This window comes from Haemorhous mexicanus, chromosome 24, assembly GCF_027477595.1.
Source record: "Haemorhous mexicanus isolate bHaeMex1 chromosome 24, bHaeMex1.pri, whole genome shotgun sequence".
NCBI lineage: Eukaryota > Metazoa > Chordata > Aves > Passeriformes > Fringillidae > Haemorhous > Haemorhous mexicanus.
Window position 1 is genome coordinate 664,578 of NC_082364.1, and position 22,583 is coordinate 687,160.

Here is a 22,583-nt window from a genome sequence, read left to right on the forward strand (position 1 = left end):
GCATTTCTGTTCTTTTTTAAATTCGGAGCCATGGGAGACTCCAAGCAGAGCCCTGAAATTGCCATTGCTGTTGCCCATGGTCAACTGAGCTGGCTTTGCTCTGAGCAGTGACAGCCCTGGAGGGCCTTTGCTGTGCCTTTGGGGACATGGCTGTGGTGGCAGGGCTGGCACAGGAGTATCCAAGGGCCCTTCTCCAGGTCTGGCACTGCAGCCACCAGGCTCCACCAGCCAGTGACTGAAGGTGGTTTCCTGTTGGACCCATGAGTGTGCTGGTGCTGCAGGGGTGCATCTGCAGTTTGATGGGAATGTCTGTGGCAAGCAGAGCTTGGTTTGCAGCCAGGAGGATTTTTTGATTCCCTGTGTTCAGCTCTGTGGGGCAAGAGGAGAGGACAGTGAGTGCCTGGTGCTGGTGGTGCTGAAGGTGCTTGTAGGGGTTTGGCTCTGGCAGGATGCACAGAGTTACTCCTGGAGGATACTCCCTGCTCCAGCACAGCCACTGGGCTTGGCTTCCTGGGAAACTTGTGGATTTGATTTCTCTGGGAAAGAGGCAAATTCAAGGAAAATTTTGCTTTGTTCCTCTAGAGAACTTAACAATGGAGACATGAACCTGCTGGGGTATACAGCACATTGTGTGCACTCCCAAACTGCCCCAGCTCATCCCCAAGTCCACAGATACCCACAGTACCAAGGAGATCAAAGACAAATTATTTCAGAGTTGGGAATAATTTGAATAAACCAGGCTTCTGATCTGCCTGTGCCAGTGAGAGCTGGATGTTGTTGTTTGTGAGAATGAGAGTGATGATTTCATTTAATGAACTCAATTTAGAGAATGGTCCATATCATGGCTGGTTAAAATGTGATTTGTTAGCAGATGGAGTGAGAATATTTTGCTTATTTTCTGGGGTTTTTTTCCTACTTAGAAGGAAAAAACTCTCTGGTAGTAATTATGTGATCAAGTACCAAAACTTGTTTATCAGAAGGACCAAAATTTATGATGGGGCTGGTCTTACACTGATAAAATCCTTTTCTGCTCCATGTATTTATAAACTGTAAATTCTGATTCTTCACTCAAAGGTTGGACTTGATGTGTTGGAGGTCTTTTCTAACCTTAATAATTCTATGGTAATGTGTGGTAGGGACACATTCAGACATCTCTTTCTTGCCTCTTACAGGTCATTTCAGGATGCTTTTGACCTCAGCAAATATGTTTCCATCCTCAGAACAGATTTTCTTCATTGTCACTTTCTGTAATCCCTTTGTCCATGACAGGCCAGGCTGCACATAGTGATGTGTAGTGGCACCAGCTCTGTGTCAGGAATTGCTTTCTAATTTTATCAGAAGCAACCAGGTGCAGGAGGGGATTTGGAATCAAATGGGCTGAGGGATCCTGAGGGGACAGCAGCACATGAAAGGCTCATTCTTGCTGATTATACCCTGTTTGCACTAAATAAGGCTGCTCCAGGGGTGGCCCAGGCTGTGTAATTTATAGGCACTGATTTCCTTCATAAACATTCCCCAAATGTTTATTTCTTCGTGCTGCAGCTCCCCATAGTCTCATTTATTTGGGGATATGAGAAGACATCTCATAAATTTTCCCAGCTTGTCATACCTGAAAATACAGCAACCAGTGACACCTTTTGGTAAGTTTTCCAGTGTAACAGTTAAGGCCTTTTTGACAGTTTATTACACTGGAAATTTCCAAGCTTTGGGAGAAATAGGACATTGGGTAGGAAAGAAATAGAGTTTCTTTCTAACAGTGCTAATTTTCAGTTCTTTAAACAGCTTGCATTGAGCATTAAAAATTCTCAAGGGTATTTTCAGACCTGAAAGAACAAAGAGGAACTTTGAAGAGGGGGAAATCACTATCAGCTGATGAAGAAGGCTTGAAAAGTTTATGTTCCTATCGTAAAAATCCATTTTACTACCCTAAAAATCTGTGTTCCTCCACTAAAGTGTATGTTCCTGTCCATGCTGTGCTACACTCATCATTTGTGAGGAGGAAATGCTGATTAATTGTCTTCACAGCCACGTGAAGATGCTTTTTAGGTCTCAAGGGTGTTTGTGTTACAGCATCATGTAGCATATGGAGAAGGGACATGTAAAATAGACTGAAATTTGTTGTCAGTGTAGGCAGCAAATGGGGAAAATAGGGAGAATTGCCCATGGGCAGGAGAGAGGTTTCAGGGCTGGAATGGGCAGAACTCTCTGTCCCTTCCCTGCGTTGTTAGAGAAATAAATCTGAAAAGTGGGGAAAAGACTTGGAAAATCTGTTCTCTGCAGATTAAAAACGTGAACTTATGGGGAGTTCCTCCTGTGTGATGTTACTGACCCACACCACTCTGCTAACTCTGCTGGGTGCTGAGGTGATCATTCCCTGCCATTTTTGGGCTGTCCAGCCCATCTCTGACACTGGCAGTCTGAAGCACAGTGGCCTTCAAACAGAGGATCATTTGCAGTAAAATAATAAGTGAAATACAGTACTGACTTCTGGCATATTCAGGGGGAATGCTCTTCATGGCTCGAGGATGAAGGTTCTGACAGGTACCTGCAGTTTCTGAGAACTGAATTGGACTGCAAAAATTGCAACTGAATTTTACAAGGGACCTATGTGACCAAATGTAATAAAAGCATGAGGTTGTGATGGGAAAGTGTCAAATCTTAATACTTCCATATTACCATAATTACGGTAATATTTATTACCGTAAATATTACCATGTTACCATAGAGAGGAGGGAGCTAATGGCATTCTCTCCCTTTGGCGGTGAAATCATCACTAGGCAGGGGTGGGCTAGCTGGGATAGAATCACTTCCATGGCTAGTGATTCCCAAAATGCCTTTCTGCAGAGAAAGGACTGAACTTGGATATCCTGGACTGGAAGCAGTGGTGTGGACTTGCAGTAGTGGTGTGGTGTTCATGAGAATAATCACTCCGTTAAATTACCACTCAAATTTAAGAATTGAAACCCACACTGAGTCCAAGTTTTTGGACCTGTGGGGGAGAGGGTGATGTCCCTGTCAGTGTTGATGGGGTCTCAGGTGCTGAATGCTAAAATCCAGCCAGTGAATAATGACCTGCAGTATTGGATGTTGCAGATGAGTCTCATTTACTCTGTCACACCCGGACCTCTCGGACATGCAGACGTGTTCAGGCTGTTCGCTGGCCAGGGAAGGCTCTGACAGCAAACTTTTCCTCACCAAATGCTTGTGTTGTACGGGGGCTGTGCAGCGAGCCGAGCCGCGCTGTGCCCCGCTCTGGGAGCACGTCCCGCAGCGGTCCCGGCCGGCAGCCCCGGGCTGCGGGGAAGCTCCGGGGGCTCCAGCCCAGCCCAGAGCCGGCTGCCAGCAGCGGGAAAGCGGGGCCAGGAGGGATCGGCTCGGCTCGGCTCGGCCCGGGCTGTGCTGGCTCCTGGACATGGGCTGGCATTGCTGTCGCTGCTCTCTCTCTGCCGTGCAGCCGCTCTTGTGCCGCTGTGAGCCCTGCACGCATTCCCTGCCTCCCTGTTTCTCTTGGCTCCCGCTAAACTGCACGGCTCGTCCCGCGGGACCTTCCCAGTGTGAGAGCGAGCGGCAGCGGCAGGAGCAGCCCGGCTTTCTCTGCGGTGCCAGTCGAGCATGAGATGGGCAGCGTGGCGGGGGCAGAGCCCCGGGGCTGGCCCTAGGAGCGCTCGGCCGCGGCGGCCCCGCGGGCAGGGCCCGCCACCCTCCGGCCCGGAGCGCTGCGCGCCGGAGCTGCTGCGTTGGATCCTGGCGAGCATTTCTCAGTCGGCTGCTGGCAGGATACGGAGAGACCTGGAGCTATTAGACCTTGGCTAGGGAGCCCATCCATGGGAAGAACAGGGCGTTGTAGCAGGGGTGAGTAGTGCACAGGCTCAGAGAACCTCTGGGCTTGCTCTGAGATCCGTTTTGTTTGCTACAGTCATCAGGATAAAATAAAAGCGGCTAGAAGGGCGCCTGCAGCGTGGCACCAAGTGCTCCTGCGGCAATAAAGAGCGATTCAGATTCCAGTTTAACAAGGGTTCTTTGCAGAATCTTCAGAGGTAGTTCAGAAGTGGGGGAGGGGGTTGTATTTTTGTGCAGACTCTTCCATGACAAATTTAAAGCTCAGGATAATTCAAACTGTGGTTCTCCTTCCAGAGATTAACCTGTGGCCTTTGGGAAGATCTTTTTGCAGTGAGGAAGTCAGTCTGAAAGCCATATTAATGAGGTATAGGGAATTAGCTGGGAGTGGGGTGGGGAACATCCCAGCAGAGCTTTCCTGCCTCAGGAGAAGGGAATGGCTTTTGAGAGAAATGTTTTTAAACCTCTAGTGCATCTTCTACTAAACAGAGAAATGAGAGGCCAGCACATTTTCTGATGCTAAATGTCTTACAAACTATTGCTAATAATTCCTAGGACATACCCTTTATTATGAGGGTAGGGGTAGCAAAGGAGATTTTAGCATTTGTTTCCTCTTCTTTGTTCTTTCATGCAACTTTAAAAAGAATCTTTTGAATATAAAGGGGTATGTGTTGTCAAAGTGAGTGTATATTGACTCTGGACTTTTACCTGGATAATTTTGTAGCTCATTATTCCATATTTCTGAGGCAAATCTGTGGGTATGTGAATCAGACTTGGATAAATCTTTCATCAGGTGCAGGGACAGGTAATGCTCACTTGAATGTTAAGCTGACAGGAGCCACAGAGCAATCTGCAGACGACAGAGAAGCTTTAGGAAGTTACATGTATTTCTTCAGTCATAGCCAGTAAATTATTAACCAGAAAAAATCAGCATCCGGACTTTCTAGGAATGACTCTTTCCGTGTGCCACCTCCGGAGCCTGTGCCCTGGGAGCTCGGTGCAACTCCAGGCTCTCAGTCAGAGCACAAGGGGGTGCTCAGCATCTCCAGCACTCTGCTGAACCCTTGTGAAAACTGCCCTGCTCCTTGCCCTGACAGAGTAGGGCTCTGTAGCTGTCAGGATATGTCCCAAAGCTCCCTTTGTACTGGCTCAGCTCCTTGGCTTTTTTGTAGGAGAGTTGGACTTAAACTGCTTCCTATTTCCTGCCTATCTTTGCTCCTTGCTTTTCCTAAGGGCCACTGAGCCTTTCATCCCTAGCACCCAGATTTGCATATGTGAAGAGAGGGAATCCTCTCAGACTTTTACCCCTCCATAAATTGGTCAGGCTGACACCTTTCATTTGGTTGGTGGTGATGCTGATACAGCACCTGTGTCACTCAGAGCTCTGAGCTCAATGTTTGCCATGAGTTAAAGAAACTGAGGGGGTTTTGTGTCTTATTTCTCTCTGTGTGTTTGGCTGAGCAGACCGAGCAGAGTAACCAGGATTATTTGAACTGGAAGCTTTCAAATTCCTGCACAGTGTGCATGGCACTGCTTTTCACACACAACATTCAGCCACTGTGAGATTTAAATTAATTATTTGGGATCTGTTTGACTTGGGGCTTTTTCCTTTCACTGATTCCTTACAGCACACATCTGTGAATAAGGCTGCCTTGCCTTGCCTTGCCTTGCCTTGCCTTGCCTTGCCTTGCCTTGCCTTGCCTTGCCTTGCCTTGCCTTGCCCTGCCTTGCCTTGCCTTGCCTTGCCTTGCCTTGCCTTGCCTTGCCTTGCCTTGCCTTGCCTTGCCTTGCCTTGCCTTGCCTTGCCTGTTAGGATTTCATGGGGAACAGCTGAGTGTGCTCTGGAGGTACCCTCCTGGTACTTCCCTCCAAGTACTATGCAGCTCAATGAGAGCCAAGTCTCAGAAGTTTGAAACAAAACAAGTTCAAAATCCTCTGCCTGGTCCTGAAATGCTCCAGAAGTTGCTTTTTGTAAAGTCACTCAGCTATGTCTTCAAACTCTTTTTACATCAGACCTCTCAGCTTGGGGCCTGGTTTATGGTACCTGGAGGTGTCAGTGCCAGGAATTGCCCACTGCCATTTAAGCCAGTCTTGCAATTGCTTTTATTGAGGAAATGAATGTTTCATTTATGCTGTATTTTTTTATGAATTGAATTTAGAAGGGATAAGTTGTGCACCCCAAGATTGTTTTCATTTCCTTGTGGCTGCACCACAGTTATTTCCTTCCCTTGGGAAAAACAAAGCCCCAGGGGATGCAGAGCTTGAGGTGAGGTTGGCCAGGGATGGAGCTCTGGGACAGAGCAGGGCATCACACTTGCTCCTGGAATGGGCTGTTTTCCCCAAACAACAACATAGCAATTCCATCAGCAGCTTGCCATAATGGAGGCTTCTGTGTGTGCTGAGCCAGATACATTTGGGCTGGGCTGAGCCTGCCAGCTGTCCTTGGAGGAGCTGTGCTTTGGATTCCCACCAGAGGTGTGCTGGCAGAGCTCTGTGTGATCCCATGGATGTCTCTTGGTGGTCAGAAGTCATAGATGGTAGTCAGTAACAGATTCTGCTCCTTTATTTTCTAGTTCTCTGCCCCTGGAGCACGTGTCCATGCAGGGGAGCACAGGGAGGTCACCCCTGTGCCCTCTGGTGTTGGGAATGGCTGATCACTTCCCTTGGGACAAGCTTGCATGAGGGATGGGATTGCCCGAACCAGCCCACACTCCCAGCCAGGCTTGGGCTCTGACTCCCCAGCTGTGGCACAGTTACTGAGCACAGGGACTTTCCAAGCTCCTCCTGTTTGTAACTTCCTACCCCTTGTTAGTCTGGTGGGAGAACAGCTTCCTGTGCCTGTGGCTGCTGGTTTGAGAGCCTCTGCTTAGTATTGTGTTCCATGTTGTCTCCTGAAACCCCAGAGGAAGTTTTTGGAAGTGCCCCCGAGGGAGAACGATGTGAGGTTGTCATGGAAGCAAATAAACCTGCAGGAAAGAAATCCATGAAGCAAATCTGGCAGTGCCACTGTGTTTCTCCCATGTCTTCCCAAATGTCATTCCAAGTGACATAGATTCTGTGTCATAAAAAAAATAAAATCCAGGCTTCACCCAGCTAGGGTGAGAAGCAGTTCTGAGCCCGGTGGCTTCAGTCTGTAAAGTTCAGCACTGTTTATCTGAAGGCTGTGATTTCCGTAGCCTGGAATCCAAGGAGTGTGGAAGTTTCTCAACACAGAGAGCTTTAGAGACAAAAGACAAACCCAGGAGATTCCAACCAGAAACCCCACAGGTGGCCATGGAGCCCATGGAGCAATCCAGGATGTTCTGTGCTCTGTGCCAATCCCCGGTGCCCGAGGCCCTGCTCTGCCTGCAGCCACACGCAGGGGTGTTCCTGCTTTGTTTTTAATAACCTCAGATATTTTAATTCCATGAAAACATTCTGTTTGCAGACACTCAGAAGTTGTTTTTGCCTAATGGGGTCTCCAGTGGCTGCATCTAAGAAGTTTTTATAAATATTTCATTGCTTATGAAGATTGACCTTCTTACACATTTAGAGGAGATAAAAGGGTGAGACCACTTGAGAAAACATTTGCAGCTTAATACAGGAAAATCTGAGGGAAGTGTCTCTGATAGAACTCTGAGATTTTGTTTCTCAACAAGCTTAGGCATCAAATAGACTTGGCTTAGGAGTTAAACAGACTCCAGCAGTTATACAACAGTGGCCTGCATTGGCAGCTCCACCTGGCACTGGGGATTGAAAGGGGGATCTTTCCAAGCTGTGCATTTCTGACTGAGGTCAAGGTTACTCCTGATTTCATCTCCAGAGAGGTACCAGCTGGATCCTCTGTGAGCTGTGTCTCAGAGCTGCTCTGCAGCAGCAGCATGGGGGGGGGGGGACCCTCCTGTCCAGAACAGCATGTGAGATTGGAAAGGGTAAAATTCACAAGGAATTGTCTTTCCTTTCCTCTTGCTGCGTGCAAGAGAAGTGTGACACTGGGCAAGTGTTTTGCCTGGTTTCATATTTATTCATTTCTGTCTTAGCTGATTAATATCCCTTAACGTGCCGCATCTTTTACCCTGTGGCTGATGGACCAGGGTGGACATGTCCTGCCCCAGTCCCTGGATATCTGAAAACCCAGCAGGTCAGATCTCAGATGCTGTGGTTGCAGTGGAGTTTTTGCTGCCACCTCAAAGTGATGCCATTTCCCATACCTCTGGGAAGAGCTCAGGGAATGTGTATTAAAAAAGTTGCAGCAGTATGTCCCACACCAGGAGCTCTTTTTTTCCATGGGAGCCCAGCAGGCTCTTCTCAGTGTCCATACATTCCATCTGATGGATGCCACATCCTTGGAAGTGTTCAAGGCCAGGCTAGGTAGAAGTCTGAGCAAGCTGGCATAGTGGAAGGTGTCCCTGCCCATGGCAGGGGGTGGAATGAGATGGGCTTTACAGTCCCTTCCAACCCACAGGGTTCTGGGATTCTATGACTTTAAAGTTATTCTCTGCAGGAGTTTTGATTTTGAAGGACTTCAAGGAGTGTCCCACCTGTTCTCAGCTCTCTCAGAAGCACCAAGATGTGTAGCACTTATGCATGACCTCATTGGATGCTTATATTAAAACCACAATAACGAAGTAGCCCAAAGGAGATGTGTTCTTGTGCTTGTAAAGGCATAAATGGAGCCATTGCTGCATCCTGTACCTGTAACACACCCCGAGCGTCCTGCTGGGGCTGGAACCTGCCCTTTTCTCTAGCTGTTCATATTTATAAACCATGCTAGGGTTTATTAGTCTTGAAGGTGAAGCTCAGATGAAAGGATGCTGACTGCTGAATAATCATCCTGCCATAGGAAGAAATTGTCTTGCGTGATTTGCAAGCTTAAAATAGTTCTGGAAGTAACTACAGGCAAAACACACATCCCACAAGCTCTTACACTGACTCAGTGTGAGTTCTTGCATAAAACCCAATCTCTGAGTACACCTGTGATTGGATGGGAATTGTGTCTGCTGGGAAAGGGATTTACTGTGTCCAGCTCTGGGGTTTCCCCATGGAAGAAGGATGTGGAGCTGCTGGAGCCAGTCCAGAGGAGGCCACAAAGCTGCTCCAGGGCTGGAGCCCCTCTGCTCTGGAGCCAGGCTGGGAGAGCTGGGGGTGCTCACCTGGAGAGGAGAAGGCTCCAGGGAGAGCTCAGAGCCCCTGGCAGGGCCTGAAGGGGCTCCAGGAGAGCTGGAGAGGGACTGGGGACAAGGGATGGAGGGACAGGACACAGGGAATGGCTCCCACTGCCAGAGGGCAGGGATGGATGGGATATTGGAAATCAGGAATTCTGCCCTGGGAGGGTGGGCAAGGCCCTGGCACAGGGTGCCCAGAGCAGCTGTGGCTGCCCCTGGATCCCTGGCAGTGCCCAAGGCCAGGCTGGATGGGCCTTGGAGCAGCCTGGGACAGTGGAACGGGGTGGAATGGGATGGGCTTTAAGATCCCTTCCAAGCCAAACCATTCTGGGATTCCATCAGGCAATTTCACATCTATCCCTCATATCCTCACACGTTTCAGGGATGTTTTCTGTTGTACTGTGTTCAATCCATGGGATGAAAACGGGGCATGACAGATCACAGGATCTCCTGAGCTGGAGGGACCCACCAGGATCAGCCAGTGCAGCCCCTGGCCCTGCCCAGACCCCCCAGCAATCCCACCCTGGGCATCCCTGGCAGCTCTGACCAAACTCTCCTGGAGCTCTGGCAGCCTTGGGGCTGTGCCCATTCCCTGGGAAGCCTGGGCAGTGCCAGCACCCTCTGGGGGAAGAACCTTTTCCTGATAGCCAACTTAAACATGCTTGGCACAGCTTCAGCCATTCCCTCATGTGTCTGTGGGCACCACAGAGATCTCTTCATGGAGATGTTTTGCCTCTTTACTGCAGAGGTGCCTTGGAGTTTAATTCCAGCATCCAAACCCTTCTACACAATCGTGTCTCACACTCTGTACGAAACAGGCAGGGGAACCAGAGAAGCACAAAATGCTTGGGTTTGGAAGGGTCCTTAAAGATCAAAATCCAGCTGTCCTGGGAGAGCTGTGCCTGGATCTCTGCTCACCCTGGTGCTGATGCTGGCTGAGTGTGGTCAGGCTGGCCCCTGGTTCTCCATGGACTGTCCAGGGATAATGTCCAACATTCCACATGGTTCAGATGAGGTGTGAGGGATTTATGCACACCCTGGGGAGCCTGGAGTAGTGATTGCATGGCATTACAGGAGGCGCATTTTCCTTTTTTCTCTTATCAAGTCCTCTTTGATTTTCTGTGTATTTTTCTGCTGCTTTCTGGGCACTGTGTTGGAGTTGTCAGAGGGGTGATTTAGAATAGCAGAGGAAAAATGGAGAGTCAGATAGAAAAATACTCTTTAAACAGGGCTTTCTTGTCTTTACTTTGATCATTACTTTAGGATATTTATGCTTGGGTAAAGAAGTCACTCTGTGAAGAATGTTCTTTTTCTGCTCTGAAGCCACAGTTGAGTATGAGACGGGAAAGCAGGAGAAGATGGGAAGTGTGTGGGAGGATAATTAGTACATTTAGCAAGATAAAGCTGGAGTGATGCAAATAGGCCATATAAATACATTTATGCTGTCAGAGTAATTAGGTAGAAAATGTTTCCCTGTTTGAGAAGATTTGCCAACCTAAAATTTCAGGTAGAATAAAATCAAATCTTCACATGTATCAAAAGGCAGGTCTGGAAGATGTCCCATTACCAGACAAGCTGCTGTGAGTAATGGCCTGAGTAATGAGAGTGAAGTGGGGCTTGGACCATCAGGATAATTAGGGAACTGATGCAGGAACTGGCTGTTGGTGACTGGAGCTGACATATGTGGTCAAAGCTTTTCCTTATAATGAGGCAGTATCTGGGAGTTTAATCAGCTTTTAATTTCTTCAGGATTTGTCCCAAGGATATTTGGGTCTTAGAATTATTGTTTTTTAATCAAACATGGCCATGTTTCACAGGGAAATGAGCCTCCTGCTCCTTGCCCTTGGCCACTAGACAGATTTGCACCCACTGCACACATTCCTTGAAGGTGCCGCTGGTCATGGGGTTTTGCCCTTGTTTAATTTGCTTAATTGCACCAAGATCAGAAATTAACAGACATGAAAGTGTGGTGGTTTAGCAAGGGGACAAAAAGTAGTTCCTAATACTGTCAGAAAAAAGTTATCAGATGTTACAGTGCTTTGGAGGATTAATGGGCTTTTGCCATGGCTGAGTGTGAGCAGCAACAATTCCCATTGCCTGTGTCTGGCTGCCTTCCCCAGGGATTCAACCTGAAACTCCATCCTGGGAAAACGTGACAAGATCACCAGCTGTCCTTGGAACAATGACACAACCTTTGCCAGGAAAAGCAGCAGCCTTACCCACTGCCTTACACCTCCTGGCTAAAGCCTTGGTCAGCATTCCTGCCATCCTTGTCTCCTGGAGACTCCTGCAGGTGTGAGCACCTCATCCCACCTGGATCACTGGGCCAGGTGCTGCCACTTGGTTGTGTTGGATCACAGGGGAGAGGGTCTGCTAATGAGGCTCGACTTGCTTTTACTTTGCCTTATAATAACTAAGATGTATTCAGTATATAAATACAGTTATAAATTTATTGTATTTTATATTATGGGTGTCGTTTATTATATAGTGATATTTATTATACAAGTAAAGCACTCATATTTATATAAATCTATTTAGATACATACCACAATATAATTATATCTATTAGGTGAATAATACTGTTGTAAATAGCAATAATTAATATTAAGTAATTAATATTTTGAAGCATAGAGAAAGAGCAGTAGGGAGCAGCTGTGTTTTTTTGTCCAGGGAGCTGGAAAGGGGCTCAGCCTGGAGAAAAGGAGGCTCATGGGAGACCTTGTGGCTCTGCATGACTCCTGACAGGAGGGGACAGCGGGGCGGGTCGGGCTGTGTTCCCAGGGAACAGGGACAGGAGGAGAGGGAATGGCCTCAAGTTGCTCTAGGGGAGGTTTAGATTGGATATCAGGGAAAATTTCTTCCTGGAAAGGGCTGTCCGGCCCTGACACAGCTGCCCAGGGCCAGTAGTGGAATCCTCATCCCCAGGGAGATTTCAGACTCATGTGAATGTGACACCTGTGGATGTGGGTGGTGGCAGTGCTGGAGGAGTGGTTGGACTCTATGATGTCATATGCTTTTTCAACCTCAGCAATTCTGCTATTCTCCATAATTCTTTGGCCATGAAATGTACGAGAAACCCTCAGGGCAGGGCCAAGAGCAGGCAGGTTTCCATCTCCCTCTGTGAGAGATGCCAGAAACGCCTCTGTCAGCTCAGATTGGTGACATTTGGATATTTGTGATTGTCCCAGTATTTTCCTGAAGAAGCTCCTGTTTGCTCCCTGCAGCTTTATCCTGTCTCAGCTCTGCACTAACAATGTCCCTAAAGCCTCTTGCAGGAGCCAGGCCCTGGTGTGCACACCCAGCATCACCTTTGAGCTCTTGGCTTTCTGCTGGCTCCCAACCAGGGCAACATTATCCAAGGAATTGAGATGAAACCTGGGAAGTGCTGATTTCATTTCCAGTGCTGAAATCAGCTCCAAGAATTATAGGAGTTATTTTTCAGGGTTTTGCTGCTCTCTGGAGTGTTACTCCCTGGCTGTGTCCCAGGTCAGTGTAGCTCCACACTGACGCCACTCCTCTGACACGAGAGGGGATTTCAGCTGGATTAGTTTAATTAAAGTATAAAAGTTTACACCATTACCTGTACAGTCAGGTTTGGAGTTTGGGAAGGGTGATCTGCTCCTTCTGTTTGGAAACAAGATTATTTTTCTAACTTAGAGTTCTCATTAATTAATTGTCATCTAATTACTGAATACCTCCCCCATTAAATTATAACCTTAGTGCTGATTCTGTTGGGGAGGGGGATTTGTTCAGGCTTTTTTATTTCCTTTTATGTTTTGTTTTCTCTTTCTTACATATTTTTATGTTATTGTGAGCTCTCTGCCACAGCCCTGTGTTACTCACGTGCTGTGATGTACATGAGTGAGATCAGTGCCTTCGTGGCTTTATGAAGCAGAAGTTGAAGTAAGTTCCACAGACAAATCAAATCCACACTTCCCAGGCTTCTCACAAATCACCCTTTCACCCGGAGAGCTGGATGATGGGGTTGACACCACTCAGGAAACAAGGAGATGAAAGTTATAGCTGAGTGAATGAGCTTCCTTTGACGTCTGGAGGGGGCACCAGGTCTTACCTGGTCAGGATTTGGCTCATTGTTAGTTGCCAACAATCCCTGTCCTCTCAACAGATTTATGTAGTGCTTTTCCTGAGATGATTTTTCACAGCTTTTGCTATTTGTAAGAGGAGCATACAAAACTCTGCAGTGGTTGGAAGTAAAAAAAATGATTGCACAGATCTCAAAAATTATCTTTTAATTATTTTTAATTCTGAATGTGCTGTATCATGACTCAGCCTCCTGCTTTGTCACTGTTCTTCCCTACAGGAGGAATGACCAATAAATTTTGCTCTGCAGGAGACCCTTGTAATCAGTCCCCTTATAACCCAGCTTGTCAGAGATGAGCCTCAGACATGAACTGGAAGCATTTTTAAGTTAAAGCTCCTTGTAGATGTGATCAGCAAAGTCTTGGCCAGCAAGCACTGCTCTTTTGGGCAAAAAGAGCCCAAAACTTGTGGTACGAGTTTGCTGGTAGAGGAAAAATTATCTTTGTTGAATTCATCGTCAGTTCTCAGTGAGTGTGTGCAGGGTGGAGGCTCCCAGACTTGTCCCCAGCCATGTAAAGACAAATTTGAGCATTGCCTTGGCATTGCTGCCCAGAGGAGCTGTGGCTGCCCTGTCCCTGGAAGTGTCCAAGGCCTAGTTGGAGCAACCTGAGACTGTAGAAGGAGTCCCTGCCCAAGAAACCAGGTGAGCTTTAAGGTCCCTTCCAACCCAAGCCATTCTGGGATTCCCTAATTCTGTAATGTTTTCAAGACTCTGCATTATCTATATACACAAAGTGTGGTGTGACTGTTTTTGAGGCTTTCTTTGTGTGTCATGAAATGCTACCAGTGAAAAGTTTAGGATACTCTAAAGGCCATTTATGAAATTTGTCATATCCACTCATCCTAGCTAAGCGTATATATTCCAGCAATAAATGAACCTAATGGGATCTAATGCCTCATAATTGTTCATCAGGCTCAGGAGGTTTGGCAGCCAATTCCAATGTGGAGAAGGAACATTGCAGATTATAAATTATAAAGTATATGCTGTTTAACTCTGATGACTTGCAATAAATGCTATTTACAGATTATTTACCTCAGGAAAACACATTGACACCATTACAGGGATATCCACCAGGCCCTGCTGGCTACTCTGTTCTTTAAGAATACAAAAATCAATGTCCCGCTTTGGAGCCAACCAGATTCTGCCTGTGAGTCATGATCAGAGTCCAGTAAGGTCAGGAGAGGCCTCTGCTTTGTGCTTGGATTTCAAATCAAGCCTGGGGGCAACTGTGCTTTCCAGGATGTTCTGTTTACAAGGAATGCAGCAGCAGGAAAGGCTTTTAAACATCAGAACATCCATGATTTTTGGGAGAGCTGTGGTGCCTGTCTGTTAACAAAGCAAAATACAAACTGAACCACGTGAAGACGGGGGACATGAGTGAATATTCATCTTTGAGGACATTTTGCTGTCAGGACAGCTGGACTGCAGGATAAACCCCACAGATTTTCCTGTGTAAACAGTTTCTTTCTCCATTTCTGTCAGCACGAGGCTGCCCATGGGAGGGGAGCAGTGTTCAGCTGGTTTTTAGAGTTCCCCTCTGAAATCAGGGACAGGTGCATGGACCATGGCCAGCAGTGGGCTGGAATGTCCCTTCACCCCACAGTGAGTTTGTGTGAACAGGGACTGAGGAGGGGCTGGCTGGGAGGTGTGAACCCCCTGAATGTGATCTTGTGGATGGTCCCCAGGCAGGAATGCCTTGGAAAGGAAGATTGCTGTGCCTCAGTGCCCTGCTCACAGCCCCAGCTGATCTCTGCTCTTCCTGAGGTCTGTGCAGAGCCCGGCCTGCTGTCGGTATGTGAGGGGGAGGGTGATGAATTCACCCCGTGCCTTTCTCTTCCCTCTGTTCTGCTGCACAGTCAGGCCCTGAATTCCTTTCAGGCCCTGAATTCCTTGGTGGTTTTGCTACCTGGCTGGTATTTTTCGGCACCTGTGGTGATGAGCTTTGCCACTAACACTCAGAGAAGGGACACTTGAAATTCCCTTGGGGTGGGGGGCTCTGTGTGCCCTCAAGGGAGCACAGGGGAGATTAAAGGATGGAAACCTTTCTCCAAGAGCAGGAAACCCACATTTGATTCTAGAATCTCAGAACTGGGTTGGGTTGGAAGAGCCCCTAAAGCCCATCTCGTTCCACCCCTGCCATGGCAGGGACACCTTCCACTGTCCCAGGTTCTTCCAAGCCCTGTCCAGCCTGGCCCTGGGCACTGCCAGGGATCCATGGGCAGCCACAGCTGCTCTGGGCACCCTGTGCCAGGGCCCGCCCCCCCTCCCAGGGAGGAATTCCTTCCCAATATCCCATCCATCCCTGCCCTCTGGCAGTGGAAGCCGTTCCCTGTGTCCTGTCCCTCCATCCCTTGTCCCCGGTCCCTCTCCAGCTCTCCTGGAGCCCCTTCAGGCCCTGCCAGGGGCTCTGAGCTCTCCCTGGAGCCTTCTCCTCTCCAGGTGAACATTTTCAGTTCTCTCAGCCTTTCCTTACAGAAGGGCTGCTCCAGCCTTTGGTTCATGTTTTTGGCCTCTTTGACCCAGAGCTCCTCATACCTGGCAAACATGGCCGATATCTACAGCCTGTGTGGCCCTTCCTTTACTACATGCTTTGGGTTTCCTTTGACTGTCATTTCAAAACTCAGTAGCACTTCAGATGTGATATTTGATAGCAAAGAATGATGATAAAGGTGGGGGGAAGGTGCCATACAGAAACAATGGTTGTGTTTAATCACATTAATGGCAGCAGCCTACGCTGGTAATAAATTGTACAAATCTAAAGACCTTCTCTGGACCAGGAATGTTGTTACTTGCCTGTGTACAGCCATCAGAAAGTCAGAATACCAGGAGCTGGGTTGGTGGAGGGAGAGGGCTGAATCCGTGCAGTGGGACTTCCCTACATAGAGAAGGGAGATTCTGGCAGAGCAAAGTTAAATAAATTCCAGGTGTCATGGTCATTTGTATGGAGAGAACTTTGCCTTCTTTGTCCCTCTTTCATGAGATGTCTCTCACTACCCACTTCTGATTTTCACTTGCTTACATTCATTAAATACAACAACTTGGGATTCTTCTCCTCAGCCTTTTTTTCATTTCTGCTTTCATTTGTGTCAGGATTTCTTTATTGCTCTTAGATAATTAGGATTTTTATACAGCCTTTTAAGTTTTATGTACACATTTCATTTATTTATTTGCTTAGCAAACAGTCTTAACTTGGTTAGGATTATTTGTAATTTCTTCTCTCAGAGAAGATCATTAAACATAAGCCATTTTAGTGGGTTAACAGGGCCAGGAGTGGGATGCTCCAGGCTCACTCCATGTGCAGGAATGTCTCCTCATTGCTCTCACTCAAACACATCCTGATGATGCAGTTAATGACTCTGGTGTGATGAATGGTGCCATAAAACCCTGCTGGGGTGAATTGCTTGACGGCACTGAAATTGGGAGATATGTTTTCTTATTTAATGTCTGCCTGAATGTATAAAATAAAAAAATAAAAAAATGTGGGGAAGGGGTATGGAGAAGCTCTGTTCTATATTCACTATCCATGAATATTTATAGAGATATTTTCAGTAAACAATTAATTTTGCAGACTTGTAAGCTGGAGGGTTTAATTCGTGCCTCGAGCCGTTTGCTTCCCCGTAACTGTTTTATTTTTGAACCATATTTTTATTTTTAGCCTGTCAGGTGAGGTTCCAGAATCCGATGGCATTGCAGGGTCTGTGTGTGTGCTGAGTGTCTCCCCTGTGGCAGCTCCAGCCAGATAAGCCCTTCCCTGATTGCCTGATTACCTGATTCCCTGAGACTCATGTCTGAGAGCTGCTGTGGGTGCTGAGCTCCATGTGCTGCTCTGGGCTGGTTTGTGCCCTCACTGACTGCTCCTCTCTTCTCTCCCTCCCCTGCCCTGCAGCTCTCGCTCCCCGAGGAACAGAACGAAGTGACAAGGAATGGCTGTGAGTCCAAGGAGCTGGTGTACCTGGTGCAGATCTCCTGTCAGGTAAATGCTGTTTTCTCTCCCCAGCCTGGCTTTCATTCTCTTCCCACACAGCTCCAGAATGTTGGGATGTGACGCTTCCCTGTGGCGTGTCTGGGGTTTTCCACCTCTTCCCTGGCTCGGTCCCCCAGGGGTGCTGCCTGTGGTGCTGCCACCAGCACGTTTTAGGAGAGAAGGATTGAGGAGAGAAAAAGGAGAGTGTGAAGGAAGTAATCCTCACTGATGGCGAGGGATGAGCCCAGAGACACGAGTGGGCTTGCCCAGGCTGAGGTCACTTTGGGGAGAACACGGACGCCTGGACACTCCAGTGACTCCAGCAGGGAGAATCCCAGCCAGAGGTTTGTTACCTCAGTGAGCTGCCAGGAGTCTTGATCTGCTCCCAGACACCTGGCGTGGAATTCTCATCTCAGGATGCTTTGAGCAGAGGAATCTGTTGCTCTGTCCCACGAATTCATCTGCTGATTTGTGTGCCTTTGTAAAATGCTGCCTAATGGGTGTGTTTTAATATGTTCAGTGAGTCACCCTTTGTGGGAGAGGCAGGGCACTGGCAGGTTCAGTGTGGAGTTACTGCCTGTGTTGGGTTGTCTTTCTGGGTTCAGGACAGCAGCACTTTCTTTTTTTCCTCAGCATCCCCCGGCATCCATCTGACCAGTGAATCACTGACAGGTGGTGAATTTGCAGGGTCCCTGCTCTGCTGCCTCAGCTCTGTGCTCAGAGTGGGGTGTTGTGAGAGCTGAGGAACACTGCATCCTGAGGAGCAGAGCATCCCACATCTCGAGGAGCAGAGCCTCTTGCCCTGTTTTGGAGGTGGAGCCTGGCCAGGCTGAGCTCCAGCAGTGTTAATTCCAGCAGGAATTCCTCTCTGTGGGCAGCTTTCACATGTTCCTGTGCATGTTTATGAAAGTGCTCTCAGGAGAGGGAAGAGAGGCTCCAAGTGGACATCTCTCAGATTTGCCAGTGTTTTGGCATTTTTGGGGACTGTTGTCCCTGGAGCCAGTCTGGCCCAAAAGCAGCACTCCCAGCCCAGCAGCCCAGGCTGACAGGCCGCACAGCAAACCCTGGGGCTGGGCACACGTCTGTCCCAGCCAGGGCAGGGCAGTGCCTGGCAAAGGGACTTTCAGGGGACTGTAGGAAATTGGAATTTCAGTGTGTTTTGAGCCCTCACATTCGGGGTACGTTTGCAGTGCTCAGTGGAGGGATGAGCCCTGGATTGTTCCTTGGCTGTTGCTGGTGAGTCTGGAGAACATGGCAGTTTTTCACTAGCTCCAGAGCACATCACTTCTGATCCTTCCCCCACCTGACTGATACCTCCAGACATTCCCAGGGTGGCCTCAGGTATAATGATCTCCCAAACCCTGCAGAGTACCCCTGTGCAGGAGGAAGGTCCAGGAGCAGCAGAGAGCTGGGATGGGGAACAATGGAGGTGAGGCCTGACCCTGCTCCTCTGGTGCCTTGTCCCACTCTCCAGTGCTTTACTGGGATGTGTTTGAGGGTGCAGGCATGGATTTCATCTGGGTGCGGACAATGGGGGGTATTCTGAGCCTTGGCAAAGGGAATTGCTCCTTTGTAGCCACTGTGCACCAGGCCCAGCTCCTGAGAAATTTCCTTCCCCTTCCCCTTCCCCTTCCCCTTCCCCTTCCCCTTCCCCTTCCCCTTCCCCTTCCCCTTCCCCTTCCCCTTCCCCTTCCCCTTCCCCTTCCCCTTCCCCTTCCCCTTCCCCTTCCCCTTCCCGTCCTGTGTAACTGAACTCAAATGCAACCCCTGGGATTTGGCCTCATCCATTAAAGGATAGTTGTAGAACCAGCCACCTTTGTCTCTCTTTCTCCCTTTTTATCCTTTTCTCATTTTACTTTTACTTTCTTTTCTTTCCCTCTTTCCCTTTCCCACTTCCCTTTACTCTCTCCTTTTTCTCCTCCCCCTTTTCCCCTTTTCCTCTTTCCCTTCTTTCCCCCTTTCCCGTTTTCCTCATTCCTTTTTTCTTTCTCCTTTTTCCTCTTTCTTCTTTTCCCCCTTTTCCTCTTTGCCCTCTTCTTCTTTGCCCTTTTCTCCTCTTTCCCTTTTCTCTTTTTTCCTTACATTTTCTGTATTTTTTCCTTCTTTTTTCTTTTTTTTTTTTCTATTTTTCTTCTGTTATAAAGTACTCCCCTGGCTAGCTGGAGCTTCTCTGTTCCCCAAGCTTGTGACCACCCTCTCCCCCATTACTGCATGTCCCTGTCTCTCAGAAAGCTGAGACATTTGTGACACTTGGGTCTAATGACCAGGAAGGCATGGGAGGAACTGCATAGCTGAGCATCAGTTCCACCACGGAGATCCTCCAGCCCTGGCCCCCCTGGCCTCTCCCTGTCCAGGGGAAGATTCCATCCCATCACAAGTTGGACACCAGCAGTGTCTGTGTGGAGCTGGCTCCACAGGAGAATGGGATGAGAGGTGTGAAATAGCTCATGGAGTGATGGTGCAGTGGGGACAGATTTGGTCAGGGTGCATCTGGATCAGGCCAAAAATATTGAAAGGGGAGGAAAAAAGCCTGAAGACTAAATTTGGCTTTCCTCACCCTTTGGGTGTGCTTCCAGCACTGGTGTTTGGGCGCTGCAGTAGCCTGAGCTATGTCCTGGGTTGCTCAGATGGACACAGGCATTCTGCTAGGGAGGCTGGATCCCACGAATGTAAAAGCTCTAAATTGCTGTGATTTGTTGCAGAAGCAGATAGCAAAGAGTGAGGGTGTTGCCATCCTGGCAACTTTCAATTCCAGACTTGGAGAAATCAGTGAAACCCCTGGGTTTGGGGGTCAGTGCTGGTCTTGGCCAGTCTGGGCTGTGCAGACCCCCCTGTGCTGTGGCAATCAGATGGCATTTTCTGTGCCATTCCCTCTGGAGCAGGCAGCAAAGCAAAGCTTTGGAGCAGCAGATATTTCAGACATCCAGCTCAGCCTTAGCTTGGTTTGGCAGGGCACAGCTACTTACACTGAGGGAATTCTACCCCACTCCTTCCCAGCTGTAAGTGTTATTTTAGTGGTGTAAAGAGAATTAGTGCTTGATGCCTATTTTGCAAAACTTTCCCAGATAAGGTTTGAAAAAGCATTCTTTGGGAGGTGTGTTTGTGCTGCAAGTCAGCTTGTGAAATCCAGGCTTTGTGCAAGGTTCAGAGGAGGGGTTAAGTCTCTGCTCAGCTTTTCTTCTACTTAAAAACCTAAAAAATTAATCCAGTTTATTAACTCTTAAGAAGAAGTGGGAATATACAGAGAGCTGTTTCAGAAAAGAGGAGAGATAGGATTTTTCTTTTGATTCTTTCGACAAATTTAAACATGAGAACTAGGAAATGACAAAGGGAAGGAATTAAATCCTGTTGGGAAGAGACAATGATGGGAGGGTTTGGTTTGGGGTTTTTCCAGCAGTTTAGGTGGATTTTCTTTTTTTTTTTTCAAGTAAGATTGCACTGAACTTGGATTTCTAGAAGATAGATTTCAGGAGTTCTGTGAAAAGAGTGATATTAATAAAATAAAAGGGTGAAGTCCAGGAAGGGTGGTGTGAGGACTGTATCTGTGAACCCTCTGAACCTGGAGACAGGAATTGGGAATCCATGTGGTTCCTGGAGGAGCACAGAGGATGGCTGAGACCCCTGAGGAATTTGTGCTGTACCTGCTGCTGTGAAAGTGCTTGGACAATGTTTGCAATCCTTGGGAGTTTCCACTGGGATAAACAAAGAATTTACACAGTCTAAACCACATTTAAAAGAGGTTACTTTGTCTCTGGAGAATAAATCAGCACAATTCGGAGCCTGCAAAAGGGCTGGTATGGGCTAATCCAGTCATCTTGTAAGGAAGGCTGGAAATGGCCTTTTGGATGTTTCGGGGTTTGTCTGTGTGACATTACAGCTACTCCCTGTGTACTTACTTAAATATTACAGCAGAAGAATGCCCAGTCTTAGCTTTTGTTCTGAAAAATGAAACTTGGAAATGCTGTTTACTATGTGAAATTTATGGTATTGGAACACCTCAAGCATTATTTTTGCTGACATTTGGAGTGGCAGGGAGAGAGCAAGGACTGTCTGTTGAGATGTTCACATTCAGAGGGGGCTGGAACCTCCAGCCTTTCCCAAGGCTTTGGCTGCTCATGTCCATGCTCACAGGTGGATTGTTGGGACAGGAGTGACAGGCACTGCTCAGCAGGGATGTCAAACTGCACAAGCATGAGCCAGGGCTGACACAATCTCAGGGATTATACAAGGCTGACTGCTGTGATGCCAGCCCAGCCACAGCACCTTTCCTGCTCCTCCTTTCCAGGGATAATGCCAGCAAAGGAAGCCTTTTTCTGCTCCAGCACTGGTACATTTCTAAGGCTGTTCCCAGAGCAGGAATTCTCGTGGTCCAGGCAGGGTTTTCTCCATTTTCCTGCTCCCATTTTCAGGCTGGCAGGAGCTGAGCTTTTCCTGTGGCACTGGGATGCCCAGTGCTGTGCTCTGTTCCTGTTCTTCCTTCCAGCAGGGGTTGTGTTTGCTCTGGTGGATGGAAGCAGGTCCCTGGTGCTCCAGAGGAGGACATTGCCCCAGACCTCAGCCACTTGTCCCAGCTCTGCCCTGCAGGAGGTTTGAGCTGGGCACCTTCTGCTTGGAGAGCAGGATTTGGCAAGCTCTGAAGGCATCCCCATCCCACATTTCCTGCACAGTAAGGAGTGTTCAGGGGCACAGGGGTGGCCAGGAAAGGCAGACTCCAAGGAGGAAGAGCAGGCAGGACTCCCCTCCTGAGTGATTTGTGGGGAGGAGAGAGTGCAAGATCCTTCCCACAGGGGCAATGTCTGAGTCAGAGGAGCAACATCTCAAATGTGGTTTGCTGGTTCTGGCTGCCTGGGATAGTCCAGGCTGGAACCACAAATTGCTTGCAGGAGGATTTTTGAGTCAAACATTCAAAATATGCTTGGGTTCTTTGTCTTCTTTATTAATAGTTTCTGATTGAAACTCAAACACTGGGAGAATGGGAACTGAGTAAGTGCTACTTTGCTCCTGTGAAAAGCTCTTCAGGCAGATCACTGAAGGACGGATTCTAACTCACAGATACTCTTCTATGTACTTTATATACGTATAGAAACACAGAGAGGGGAAAGCTTTCCTGTCTTTTTTAAAGAGATACATCTATGTAGAGCATCCAGGTGGATCCTACCCAGTGCAAAATCTGTTTGCAGAGTGTGTGTTAGCCTCCTTCTACATGTTTATGTAGGATTTTCTGCCTTGATTTAGGATTTTACTAAACAAAACAGAAGCAGTTAATGGGTGCTTTTATTAAACAGCAAATTTTCCCATGATGCAGCCTCCTGTCCCTACCTGTGTGTCCTCACCCCTTGGTCAGGGCCAGGCTGTGTGTGTTCAGGGCTCAGAAAATTTGCTCTGCTTTCAGATGCATTAAAATTCTGGTCACCATCATGACCTTTCCCTCTGCCTTGTTTTTTGTTCTCCTTTTCTGCCTCTTGGCACCACCTGCCTGAAGATGACCAGGGAAATGAGACTTCCACTGACAGGTTGTCCACGAGTTTGGTGCCTC

At 48.0% G+C, this 22,583-nt stretch overlaps 1 protein-coding gene across 6 annotated transcripts in view; it reads left to right on the forward strand.

Annotated features, from left to right (window-relative positions):
• Positions 1–22,583, forward strand: part of ARHGAP32 (Rho GTPase activating protein 32) — a 237,706-nt gene that overhangs the window by 125,241 nt on the left and 89,882 nt on the right. For all 6 annotated transcript variants that reach the window (XM_059867416.1, XM_059867415.1, XM_059867413.1 and 3 more), the window contains one exon: positions 16,970–17,056. In XM_059867416.1, the coding sequence (XP_059723399.1) occupies positions 16,970–17,056 (87 nt within the window). The remainder of the gene's footprint in view (positions 1–16,969; positions 17,057–22,583) is intronic.